Below are 12996 nucleotides of genomic sequence, written 5' to 3'. Positions count from 1 at the left end.
AGCGATAGAGTCCTATTACAGGAGAAAGGAAATGCAGGAAAGACGGCCGGCAAAAATCGCCGACTGTGTGAACGTGAACATTAATAGAATATCACCTCCCATCTTGAGAGCAATCTGACTATTATAACATTAGCGTTAAGAAAGCTTACTTAAATATCTGCCACAACATAAGTAACCGGATCAGAGTAACATTAAGTACAGTCCGCGGCATATCGCATCATAATGTATCATATATGTCCTTATCTGAGTCAGCTGAGCCGTATCTGGCCGTGCAACACTCACAGTGTCACATACTGTATGCAGAAGTATTATTTTAAGCAACACATTAAGTTGACGAAACACTCGAGACAAATGTAATTAAAGTCATGGATGTTCAAAGTTTAACTTCTTCATATTTTTCTAATATTATAGTTGACTTTTCATTCAGGAAGTATGACGTGCTGCGCTGTCAGTACGCTTCTCCATGTTTGTGATTGGTCGAATGCTCCAGATACCACCCCTTTCATGTGAACGCGCACCTAACTAGATAGGACAAGGATGGATTGAGCGATCAAGTTGATAGCCAGTGTCATAGGACAGTTTAGCGAGAGCGCGTATGTTTTGGATTAGGCCAACCGGCTAACTCAAACATATCCAGGTCAGGTTGAAACAGCTTCGTAGTACAGGCCTCAGGTGTGATGGAAGTCACATTTCAGACTTGATCTGAACATTAAAGTATTATCATATCGTATTGTATGTGAGTACTTCTTCCAACTCGTATGTATAACACATGTAGTCATTTTGACAATAAAGCTGACTTTGACTTTGAACTCTGGCTATAATTGAACCCTCACCTTGGCAAAGTGGCACTGGTGCGTTCCACTGGTGGATCCCCTGTGCTGTGCGGGTGCATGTGGCACTGCTCTGTCCAATAAGCCGGAAGCCCTGGTCACAGTTGAAACGCAGGGTGCTGCCCAGCTTGGTGCCCGTCAGACTGTGCACTGTGCCGTTTACAGGGTTGTTCGGAGGGCTGCAGTAGGCAGCTATAAAAACAAACAAACAAATAGGTAGAGATATAAACACGAATACTGATAACACTGAGCGCAACAAGCGTAAAACCCAATAATGATGCAAGCTGTTGTTGTTGAGGAGGTGAAGGAATAATGCGCCCCAGATCTGTTTTGCATCCATCTTCTACGCTTGGCATAGTAAAGCAGGATATGTATTAATACTAGTGCTAGAATGCAGACTGGATACAAGGAAAATTGATTAAAGGAAAATAATGTTCTGCAAAGCATAACAGGAGCTTGTCAGCAACAGCAGAGGAGCATCATCAACGTGATGAACACATGATAACAGGAAGGAAGTATCTGTTGTTGTTTGTTGCTTAAATTGGGGGATGCAACAACCATTCATCATACCGAATGATCTGTGGACCCTAAAGAATGAAGGGTTTCTGGGGCTAACAGTCATACGGTAAAATTACACTTATGGCGAACAAATAAAAACAAACAACGCTAAAACATCCTGGATAATATTGTAATTTTGTGATGCAACAATTCATGGCTTTGTGACGCAGGAAATAGTGCCTATTGTGTAGAGAGAACAGGATAGAAATGGACCAGGGACACAACAAAGTGTATTATACATTACACTAGGATCACATTACATTAATATATAATCATGAAAATGTCAAACCTATAGCTCACGTTGAAAGCATCTCTTTCAAGTAACTGCATATTTTTAGCACCATGCAAACAGACACAACTCCCTTTCGGTATAAAAAACAAACCATGTCAGAGCTGTTATATTTTTACAGCACTTATGAGATGTTGCTGTCTCTCACACATTGTTCCAAGGGCACAGACAATCTGGGACATTTCATAACAGTGTGTGGCATTGAACAGATGTTAGATGAAAAAAAGATGTTTTGTGGAATATGACTCTGTGGTTCACTCAGAAAGATTTCTTAGTAGATGTCACACAGCAATTTACTTTAAGGATTTGGACATATTGTGAGGTTCAAGGTTGAACTAATCTTCACAATCGTCAAAGGTGGATTCTCATTAATGCCCTTGATGGCTACGTAACATAAGGAAACAACACGTCCAGTAAGCCCATGTTATATTTCCAATGATATGTATTACATCAAATGAGCTTCTATATGTCAGTCAGAGAGACTGGCGGTTCCTGAGCCACCCTCGAGTTCAATTCTTCCCGTCTGTCTGAGTCCAACTCATTCTCCTCTATCTCTGTGTTCCCCTTTCCTTCCCTCTCTCTGCCTGTTATAGTACACAGCTTGTCTCCCTGCAATCAGCCCTGCAGCTCAGAGGAATGCGATCTACATTGGCAGGTGACTGGATTGGAATAGATAATGGAGAGGAGGAGGAAGTGGGAGGAAGAATACAGATGAGGGAGGGACATATGAGCTTAAGGAGATGGCTGGAAAGATACTAAGTAAGTTGGTTGAATTGATAGACGAGAGAGACTAAATGAGGTGATTGAGAAACAGTGATTGAGGCTATGGATGGAGATTAAGAATAAAAAATGCGATGGCCAGTTGCTAGAGGAGATTTATGCAAGTTGTTGATGGAAGTCCGGCCCACGGAGAAAAGCGATGGATTGATAAAGGGAACCGGTGAATACATGAACCTGCCATCTGTTTCTTCCTCCCCACCAAGGCACTACATAAGGCACCTCCATATTGACCATGGCAACTCGCGGGTTCTCAGCCATCCCTTCAGTTTGGCTGTCTCTTAGCCTGCTATGGCAAAATCCATCATAGCTTAAGATAAAAAAAAGTAAAAGAGGCAAGAAAGAAATAAAAAAGGGACAGAGAGACACGACAGAACATCCGGTAGGGGAGACGGAGCGCTCCGCTGAGAGGAGGGGAGAGACGATTAGTCAATCTGGCTGAGTGCTGTTGATACAGAACGGAGGGAGCCTTTTAAATATTTACACAGTCATAATTCAGAGCCGATTATGCAGGTGTCGTATACCAACATATCTTTCTTGGGAGCAGGACAGAACAGAAGAATAATAAGAAATACAAAATAAACAGCGTTTAGTCATTCCTAGGCCTGTGGTGCACAGCGAGGAGTGCTGCAGATGCCCGTCGCCCCCGGTAGGTTGTCATGGAGATGGGTTTTATTTCTTGCTATCTCAGCTGCAGTTGGCAGCCTAAATGTTGGTCTTGTTGGCACAGTGAACCAAAGGCACCTCTGTTGAGTTTGCACATACAACAATGTCTACGAGTTCTTCTGTTGATCCATTTTAAAAGGACAGCCAAACTAACATTGTCTGAAAAGTTTGTGACTTCAAGCTGGTGTAAGTCTGGTCATGACGTACCTGAGTAGCGTATGCGGAAGCCTTTGTGGCTGGTGGTGTGATCGAAGGACCAGTGCAGGTAGACCCTGTTACTGGAGCTGGTGATGCTCAGAGGGCTGGAATAGTTACCACTGAGGGTAATCAGGAGAGGGCTCTGTCTGGATGGGCCTGAGGAAGAGAGAGAAATCATTTATTAAGAAGAATCCATCTTTGCAATTGTCATAACTTAAAAAGGCCCTATTCTGCTCATTTTCAGGTTCATATTTCTATGTTGTGTCTCTACTGTGACGTGTTTAAATGATTTAATGTTCAAAAAGCTCTTTATTTTCCCCATGCCTGTGCTGCAGCACCTCTTTTCACCCTCTGTCTGAAACCAGAGCCCAGTCTGCTCTGATTGGTTATCTGGCCAGCTCGGTATTGATTGGTCAACTGTTACGGCCCGTCTACACTACAGGCATCAAAAAATGCTTTCAACGCTTCTCCCATTCACTTGAATGGGGTGACGTAGAAGATTTTTAATCTTCGCCGAACTGCATTGTGGGGAGCATGGCATGGCTTTGCAAGCATCACGAGCATCTATCGGCATCAAAAGTTGAACAATGTTCAACTTTTGAGGCTCGATGCTTGGCATCAGCCAATCAAATCCCGTTTATGCAAATCCCGCCAGTGCAAGCGCAGCCAATCAAACCGCGTGCAAGCTGGGAGAGCCAGACCGCAGTTCATTTCCTCATATTCCAAACGAGATATTACGGTAGCAAATCACCCGGTTCTTTACGACCGGAACTATTTACCGGGATACAAACCGGAGGAACCAGGCATGGAGGGAGGTGGCAGAGACAGTTGGTGAAACTGATAGTTTTTTCACCTGTTTGGAGAGTTTATATCCAGTTTACTTCGTTTTAACATTGCTATTGCTTTGTATGTCTGGGGCGGGAGATTCATGTGATTCGTTGCTCGCAAAAAATCGCCAAGCTTCAGACACGCCCAGCTTCAAGATTTTTTCATGCCTGTAGTGTAGACGGGCCGTTAGAGATGTACCGGCCCTTAGCTTATCAGTTACAATGTGTCAAAATACCCGCTTTAATGATTAAGAGCGCCGAAAATTGAAAGTAAACTCACTCTACGAATGAGTTTTCTTTATAAAGCCATGATCTACACACTGAAAGCTGGACTTTAATTTAAATAGCATTTTTCTCGTACATTTAAATTGATAGAAATTCTCATTATGCACGGACAACATATTTTTTTAATATACATCTTGTCAAGTCAGGGATTTTAAGTTGTGCCTTTTAGTCTAATTGTGGAAAAAAGATTCCTCAATAATTGCCTTGGCAAGGTTAGTCTGTTCCCTTCCACTCTGCAGAATACATAAAGCACTAATCGGGAACACTAGTGTGTACGACGGCCATTTTCAAAGAGCATCCTGGCAGAGTTGCTGACTGCGCCTCTAATCACATGCTAATGTAAAGGCTGTTGTAGATGTCCTGTCACTGTCAAGCAGGGCCTGTGTGTGATTGTTCTGTTAGTAGATGCAGTAAGCTTTGTTATGGGCGGGGAATCAGATGTCTGGTTAATTTGAACCTCTAGTTGTGGATATAAGTGAGAATGAGTCGTTGGTCAAGAAAGTGTGGGGGGGAGGTGTCAATAGGCTCGTTCAATCCGCAGTACTTTTCCCACAAAGGTTCATGAAAACTTAGTTCATCAGAACTCTCTAGTTCTGATGAACTAAGTACAGATCGCGTTCACACCGGAATAAGTCCCTGGGGGTGGATTAGGCAAATGAAGCCGTTGACGTCACTTCTTCTTCTTCTGCTTTGGGTTTACTGGCAGACCGCAAACAACTTCACGGCGTATACTGCCACCCGGAGTCCCCGGCCGGAAGTCCCCGGGGTTGGGGACTGGCTTCAGTAGAAGCTGCTGGGAGTCCCAGCAGCTTCTACTGAAGCCTTCCGAGCAAATCGCCAGAACGCCGACACCTCCACATCTCCACCGCTCCCATGTTTTATTTTGTGTTGCCATAAGTTAGTCTCTCTGCGTTTCTGCGCTGGGCTAATGCTAATCATGCTAATGCAAGGATAATAAAATGGCGGCTTCAAAAAACTTTTTGGGAGTTTGACGGGGCGTGGTTTGCAATCCGCCCAGCCTATCAGACATAGGAACCTTTTTCTCCCACGGAAGTACCTGCTCTCTAGCAGGGACTGAAAAGGGGGTGAAAAGGTTCTCATGAACTAATTTTAGTTCCGGCTTTATTTTGTGTGAACGCGACATTTCGGAACTATATCGGAACTAAAGTGGGAAAAGTACCGCGGTGTGAACGCGGCTATTGAGACAAAGGGTCAAAAGGGGGCCACACCCAGACCTGAAAGTAGTAGTAGTAGTAGAACCTTTATTTATCCAGGAAAATCAATTAAGAACACATTCTTATTTACAATGATGACCTGACAGAAGGCAAAGGCTTCCTGAGGGGATGGGGTTTGGGAGAAAAAAAAAAAAAAAGATCCGGGCACTACAGAACCCAGGAGACAACACAAACACATAGAGCAAAGATGACAGGCATAGCAGTTAAACATATAAAAACTCTAAAAGAATATTGCTGTGGTTCAATCAGTCATTAAAATCAGCATCAGGAAAAGCAGCTACATGTGTGTACCAGGGTGTCTATAATAGTGACATTGAAGGTGCGGGGGGAGACAAAGGTTTTCATTTTCAACGTTGTTTGAATGACATTCCAGCTATCTGCTGCTGCAAATTGAAAGGCAGAGCGGCCAAAGGATGTATGGCCTTTGGGGATCTTTAGCAGAATGCTTGTAGCTGATCGGGTGTTGTGCGTCGGGGGTGGGCGGAGTTGCAGTAATTGTGTGAGATACAGTAGAAAGGGGTGAGGCCTTGGAGTGTTTTGTAAACAAACATCAGCCAGTGGATGTTACGCCTGGTCTCAAGAGAGGGCCAGTTAGCCACAGAGTGCAGGTCAACATGATACTCAGTTCAGCTGTTCTTGATACAAACAAGGTTAAAACAATGATATTGCTGCACAATCTAAATAGCATGTTACTAGTGTTCAGGTATCTATTTTATGATTTGATCTTAACTTTTTGGTAATTTGTATCCTTCATATTTGTAGTTGACCACAATACTTTTTAGTGCAGTTTAATTCTACAATAAGCCATTACATATTGCATGTGAAAATTGCCAGAGTTGAATGAGGCACGTGTTGTCTTCTTGAACCTGAAATAAAGTTTGTTGACCAATATTTGTCATAGTTGTTGTTATCAAAAACAAATCAACACAGACATGATACTATGTGCTCCCTTTCATTACAGATGCAGTGACTCACCATCAAAGATCTCGAGCTCATCAAACTGACGGCTGGTCTGGAATTGTTCAATAGTGAAGGTGATGTTGTAGCCGGGCTCCACTTTGACCACCCAGGAGCAGGACTCGAAATGTGGGAAGCCGTTGCCTGGTGACAGGCTCATGATGACATCTGTTGAAGCTGTCAGGATCTCATTCATGGGACATGTCACTGTGAGAAAAATAAGACACATTTATTACAGGAGGAAAGGCTTGTTTACATGTAGCTTTCCATTGTTGTTTCTTACACATATACCTTAACATGGTTTTTCATTGTTTTTCTAGTTCAGGGAATTTAATTTACATTGAAGCACAAATTGGATCGGTTAGAACCATGTTGTTGTTGGAAGGCAACTCAATGTGACTAAAAGCATCGCTAAGCTAATTTTCATCCTGTTGTTGATGCTGTCGTGGCAAACAAAGCTGTCCAGGAAACGGCTTACACATTATATAAGATTACTCTCTTGCCACGAGCATATTTCCTGCTCTTTGCCCATTGTCAGAATGTGACAGATGTGATGCTTATTAGCCGGCACACGCTCACATCTGCCTGGGAGTCATATTGCTGTGACACGTCTGGGTGGACCACATACTGTACATCCGCTCATGTCCTACCCCCTCTGTCGCTTTTATTTATTTTTGGGACATCTCTATGGAATGCTTTGACATTTCTTATTGGTTTCTGTCTGTATTATCAGACGTTACACAATGCTTCTGTCTGTTGTGCTTTTACGGCGATGCTGTGAAGCCAACACCTTAATTCGCCTGCTTACACAGTGGAACCATAATAACAAACTACAACATGAAAGGAAGCCAATGCTGCTATGACAACACAATGCTTTTGCTGCTTTTGAGTTGTTCTCCTTTCTATTGTTTTTTTGGATCACTTAATAGGGCTGAGGTCGAAAGAAAAGGACGGTAAAATAACTCTTAAAAAAATGGGTGATTTTAATGTTCTTGTTTGAATTGGATTGCTTTAGTTTCCATTCACATACATAAAGCAAATGTTCTCTATTGACTGTTTTATAATGTATATTACTGCTTTCCTATATCACAACGAATCCCAAGGGTCTACTTCGATCAACATCATTGTATGAAAGGTTTTAACACTGAAGCCTTGCTGAAACTCAACCCAGCAGCTGGTTAAGAGCTCTACAATTAAAAAAAGACCATTTAAAAAAAAACATGGTTATTGTTAAATACCAGCCACTGGCTTTAATTACAAAGCAGAAATAAAAAACAAACAAAGCATAACATTCTGCACGTGTGATTTAAAACCACTTTAAAGAGCACAACACAAGGTGGTTTTTTCATGTGCGTATGTTTTTTGTGTGTGAGTGTGTTTGGGCACAACACATAGCAGGGGTGTAAAGGCCCCTGTTGTGTGACGCAATTTAAATACTCAAGCCACATTAGCCTCAGGGTAAGGCAGCACTGGAAGGTTTTTTATTACAGTGCTGAAATATTGAACGCTCTGAATTACATTGTAAAAGGGCCATATTTGTAGGACAATGTGTAAACCTTTTTCCGTGTACAAAGTGGATCTGTGCAGTACACATTGGTGTATGTGTTTCTTAGCTTGTTCAACCTCCTTCCTGTGTTTATAGGGGAACATATAATTACATGACGAACATCATGGCAGACAGCCCTGGTAAAAATAATTTGCAAATAATCTTTGGAATTTTAGTTTGTACCTGACTGGGGCTGTCAAGTAGGTGGGATATATTGCCCCAGGTTGTGTCAGATAGTGTCAGGCAAGCTGTCACTCATAAGCCAAGCATGTCAAAATGAGGCCTGTTCCTGTCACTTTTGCCTAACCTTTTGTCCATTAATTTTGTTTTGTATTAGCCAAAAGAAATGGGGCAACAAGTAGGGCGAAGCAAACGAATAATGTCTGAACATTTTGTTGGCTTTTTAAAAATAGTGTAGATAACTGTAGAGAGACTGCAAGCAATACAATGAAAGAAAGACTGGGAAGGACATGCAGCAAGTGTCCCAAATAGAATTAAAACCCTCCACCCCTAGAGTGCCAAAAGCAAAAATACAACAAAAGAACATATTGAGCTCATGTTGTGGAAGCTAAAGTAGTGGGATAATAATAATAATCCAAACACAAAGTGGGTATGAGAGGAAAATGCTTTGCCATTTGTGAGCATCATCTCAGAAAATACAATTTCCCCCAGCGTGCACAATGGTAAAAGCTGAAGTAATAGTGCCATTTTGACAGCAAACTATTCCTATCCCACTCTCAGAGTCTGTGAAAACATTTACAACCTCAAGCACCTCAGTGGATGTGAGTGAAAAGGCACTTGATTGCACCGGGAAGTAGCGCATCAAATCTATGAGGAAAGTTTATTAAACTATCAATTTTGTGAGGATGAGATGTGTTTTGATGGCGACCTTTCAGAAAGCTTCAACATGTCTTGAAAACAGCTTTCTGCTTGTCTGGGGGTTAATGGAGAGCGACAGGCAGGGAGCTCTTATCTACAGGTTGCTCCTTATGAAACGAATCCAGTTTGAAAAGAAGCACCACTCTGTTTGGATGTAAACAAAAGGGTATTAGGGGACACATCTGACAGCTGGAGAAAGGCAGCTTCAAGACACAAGGTGAGATCAACCATGATACGGCTCAAAATGAAATTTCGCTTTAACGAGACAAGGATTGGAATAAGCTGGTAGCGGGAACAGCAATCTGTGAGACATCCCTTCTGTTGGTGAATAAATTGTTCAACGGTATGCAACAGCCTCCCGATTAAAAAATGCGGCAGAAGGCGTCCTTGCAGACAAGCACAGATGCACACACATCTGCATCCATACATTTGAGCTTTCCAGTGTGGAGTAGTATAGACGCACACACGCATCAATCCACAATACATCAAGCATGTAGCACTGCAGAGCTGCCTTTACTCATGTTGCTACTTAATTAGCATCATCTGAGGAGCGATAACGAGCTGATTGAAGGGGATGGGCCACAACACAAGCATTAGTGTGGATCAAGACCTCACAACTTGAGGAAGTCAGGGACGACAATGAAGATGGGAAAAAGGGCAATTGTAATCCATTCTGTAGGACAACAAGAAGGGGGCCGGGGCAAAAATAATCTAGGGAACAAAAAGGTGATAGACAGAGAGGCGAGGGGGGGACTGAGCGGGATGAAGAAAGCGAGCTGGGAGACTAATGTGATGGGTGATTATGCAGGTTTTAAGCAGAAATCTGTCTGGGGGATAAACACAGGGATTTTGGATCATCAGAGCTCATTGGGTTTCATTAATGAATTCAAGCAACACTTAGTACTGATGCTGTTGCTTTGTGTTTGCGTGTGCGCGCTGCTGGAACTCCCCGCAGTCTCAGCAGCAGATGCAGTTAAGGGCTGTGGGTCCAATACGACCCAGTTTAATCAAATAGCGGGGAAATCCGATAAATCACAACCCAACTGGTTGCTCCGATGGCAGAAACACAACAGAGGCTAAAACCCATTTGCCGTCGTGACTGGAGACACATCTCTGGATTAAATAAAGAACAACAAAGAGTGAGTGTGTTTATGTGTCTTCTGATCCATCTCAGTGCTAGGATATTGATAGACAGCCTTGTGTGAAAATGTGTGACAATATATTTCACTGTGTTGTGAAGTAGGCTCAGAGAAAAAAAAAATGAGAGAAGAGGGAATAAAGGGTATATGTGTTACATAAAAACCGAAGTCTGACATTGTGAGTCAGTGGAGGAAAGGGGCGAGTGAGGGAGGGGGAGGAAGGAGTGCAGACAGGGGGGGAATGCAGAGGATGAGAGAAGATACCGGCGCTTTGGGACAAGCAACACTGCAGAACCGCCTGTAGACTCCAGTGCAGCTCACAATGAGAACATCCACTGCTGTGTAACGCGGTCACATGACAGGCCAGTGCGTGTGTTTATACAGTGCATGCACGAGTGTGTGCAGTTTAATGTGTGTATCTTGTGGGGTGCACGTGTCAGAGCTAGACGTGGTGATTTGATAGGTGCAGCTGCAGCCGGCATGTGCCCTGCATTTCAATGAGCTGTGCACTTCGTCTCCTCGCTGCCCTCCATCTAAGTCTCTCCCTTCCTCACCTCCCTTTTTAACTCTCCTGCTCTCACTTACAAGCCACCTTCCTGCTCATTTAGCTCTCTCGATGTTTCAAGACAAATTTATGTTTGACCCCCTTAAGAATCCTGAGACAAACTGTCCCTCATTCTTCACCGTCCAATCTTCTTCTCTTCCTTCTCACTAGCATCTGTTGCCATACTTTGCTCTCTCCTCTCTTCTCTTGACATCCTCTCTCTCTCTCCTCTCCCTCAACCAGTCAGTCCATGCAGGCAGCATGACAGCTTGCAGGAAAGAAGAGTATGATGATGGAATTGTTTGTTTTTAGTGTTTCTCAGCACATACGCACATTCAAAACACAGAGATATGTTTATCTTGGCAAGCCAAAGCTGTAGGCAAATCATTATTTTCAAAATTCAAATAAAAAGTGAAGCGAGTGGTTGTTTCTCGAGCAAAAGTATCAGCTTCAGGTGACTGCAGTAGGTAGAGTGGGAGGACTTCATAGAGGCAAAAATAAACACACACACAAATATAACTTTTTCGCCTCTGTTTCCTGTTTCCTGTTTCCTGAGTACTTTGTTCCACATCATTACATTACATTACATGTCATTTGTTAGATGCTTTTATCCAAAGCGACTTACATACATTCGGTACTGTGGACAATCCCCACAGGAGCAATTTGGGGTGAAGTGTCTCAGGGACACAACGACAGCTGCTGACTGCAGTGGGACTCGAACTTGCTATCCCCTGATTCGAAGTCCAGCACACTATCCACTGAGCCACAGCCCCGCCCACCATTATTATTATTACCTCACACTAGGGATGCTCGATGATGGCAAAAATCATAATCTCGATTATTTGGGTCAATAATTGATATCACGATTATTAAAAACGATTATCCATTTACTTTTAAAACGTCAATTTATTGGAGAAAAATAGTATGTTTTTAACAGTTTATTACCCTGAACTTTAAGTATAAATCAACTGAAAAACCAATACAACAAAAAAGTAATAATAATAAAAAATAATGATCATTTTATTTCGAGTAGCCAGTAGGGTTAGCGATATCAATGTGTGAAAAGAGGGAGTTAATGGCTCTAGGGTCACAGATTAGATCCCCAGGCAGGCAGGATAAATGTTGGTAGTGAAATTGAAAGGGCAGTGCCTGCTTCTTACATCCTACCACCGATGAGGAGCCCGTGTTGAAAAAGGCCCTTGACCATCACCCCTTGAAGAGGAGCTGCTCTGCGGCAAACTGAGTGTGTGAATAGGGCCTTTCTGACGAGAGAGCATGCCATTCCCTGGATAAGTGTTTAAGTTATCAAGCCTCAGGCTTTAACTCACCATCACATGAGGGTGGAGGCCCCTCAAACTCCAAGTATGTCCCCAGCCGGCAGGTCTGGATGCTGTTTCCACTTAAATGGTAGCCTGGAAGACATCTGTAGCGCACTATATCCCCTGAACAGAGAGAGATGGAGGAGGAGGAAGAACAGTTAATGACAGATCGGAGATGGTGGAAACAATATATCTGATTGATACCACCTAACATGTCTTTATACACTAATCAGCACTCCTTAGCTGGGATACTGATTCGAGGTAATAATGATCCATTGTGTGTCTAAGTGAAAGGAAAAGTTAACAGTGCAAAGAAGTACCATATTAATTCCGCACTGGGGACCCTATAGATGAAACAATACGTCAGTGTTGATGCCTTTGTGTCTCTGAGAATAATAATCCGGCATGGAGGTATGAAAGCAAACAGATAAGGAGCATTAATCTCTATTGTTTTCTACAGTGAAGAAGGAGAGCACCTGCCTCAAATCCCTCTGGCTTTCTGATTATTGTGTCATAATCAGTCATTTATACTGCTGCCTCAAAGCCCCCTGGGTCATGCTGTTTGGGCTGAGTTTGGATTTAGTAGAAATGCATTATGGGATGTGTAGTTTGTAGGGATGTAACGATACCAAAAACTCACGGTACGATATTGAAAAAGAAAGAAAAAAAATGTGTTGTTTTTTTACTTACATTTTTTTTTTTAATTAAATAATAAATCTGATTTGTGCAGCATTTTAGTAGGATAGTAGTATTTTAAAGTGTCAACAATATAATAATCAGACCCTGCAATAGAATAAATCAAGTTTCACTTTAGTTTTTCAAGTAATTCAACTCTAACTCACTAACTCACTCACTCAGCATCATCAAGGGGCGTTTACAATATCCCCTGCTGTGGAAAAAACTCTCTTGCTTGGTACTGATGTTGCTGGGACAGAGAGATATGCTTT

The 12996-nt window shown here is 42.6% G+C and overlaps 1 protein-coding gene across 1 annotated transcript in view; it reads right to left on the bottom strand.

The window, feature by feature from the left end:
* csmd2 (CUB and Sushi multiple domains 2) overlaps window positions 1-12996 on the bottom strand; it is a 266993-nt gene that overhangs the window by 35128 nt on the left and 218869 nt on the right. The window contains exons 47-50 of the mRNA XM_079654679.1: window positions 12059-12172; window positions 6641-6829; window positions 3328-3474; window positions 834-1022 (exon numbers count right to left, since the gene is read on the bottom strand). Coding sequence (XP_079510805.1) covers window positions 834-1022; window positions 3328-3474; window positions 6641-6829; window positions 12059-12172 — 639 coding nt within the window. The remainder of the gene's footprint in view (window positions 1-833; window positions 1023-3327; window positions 3475-6640; window positions 6830-12058; window positions 12173-12996) is intronic.

This window comes from Notothenia rossii (assembly GCF_949606895.1).
Source record: "Notothenia rossii genome assembly, chromosome: 10".
NCBI lineage: Eukaryota > Metazoa > Chordata > Actinopteri > Perciformes > Nototheniidae > Notothenia > Notothenia rossii.
Note: the sequence above shows the minus strand (reverse complement) of the source record. Positions and strands in the feature narration are given on the sequence as shown.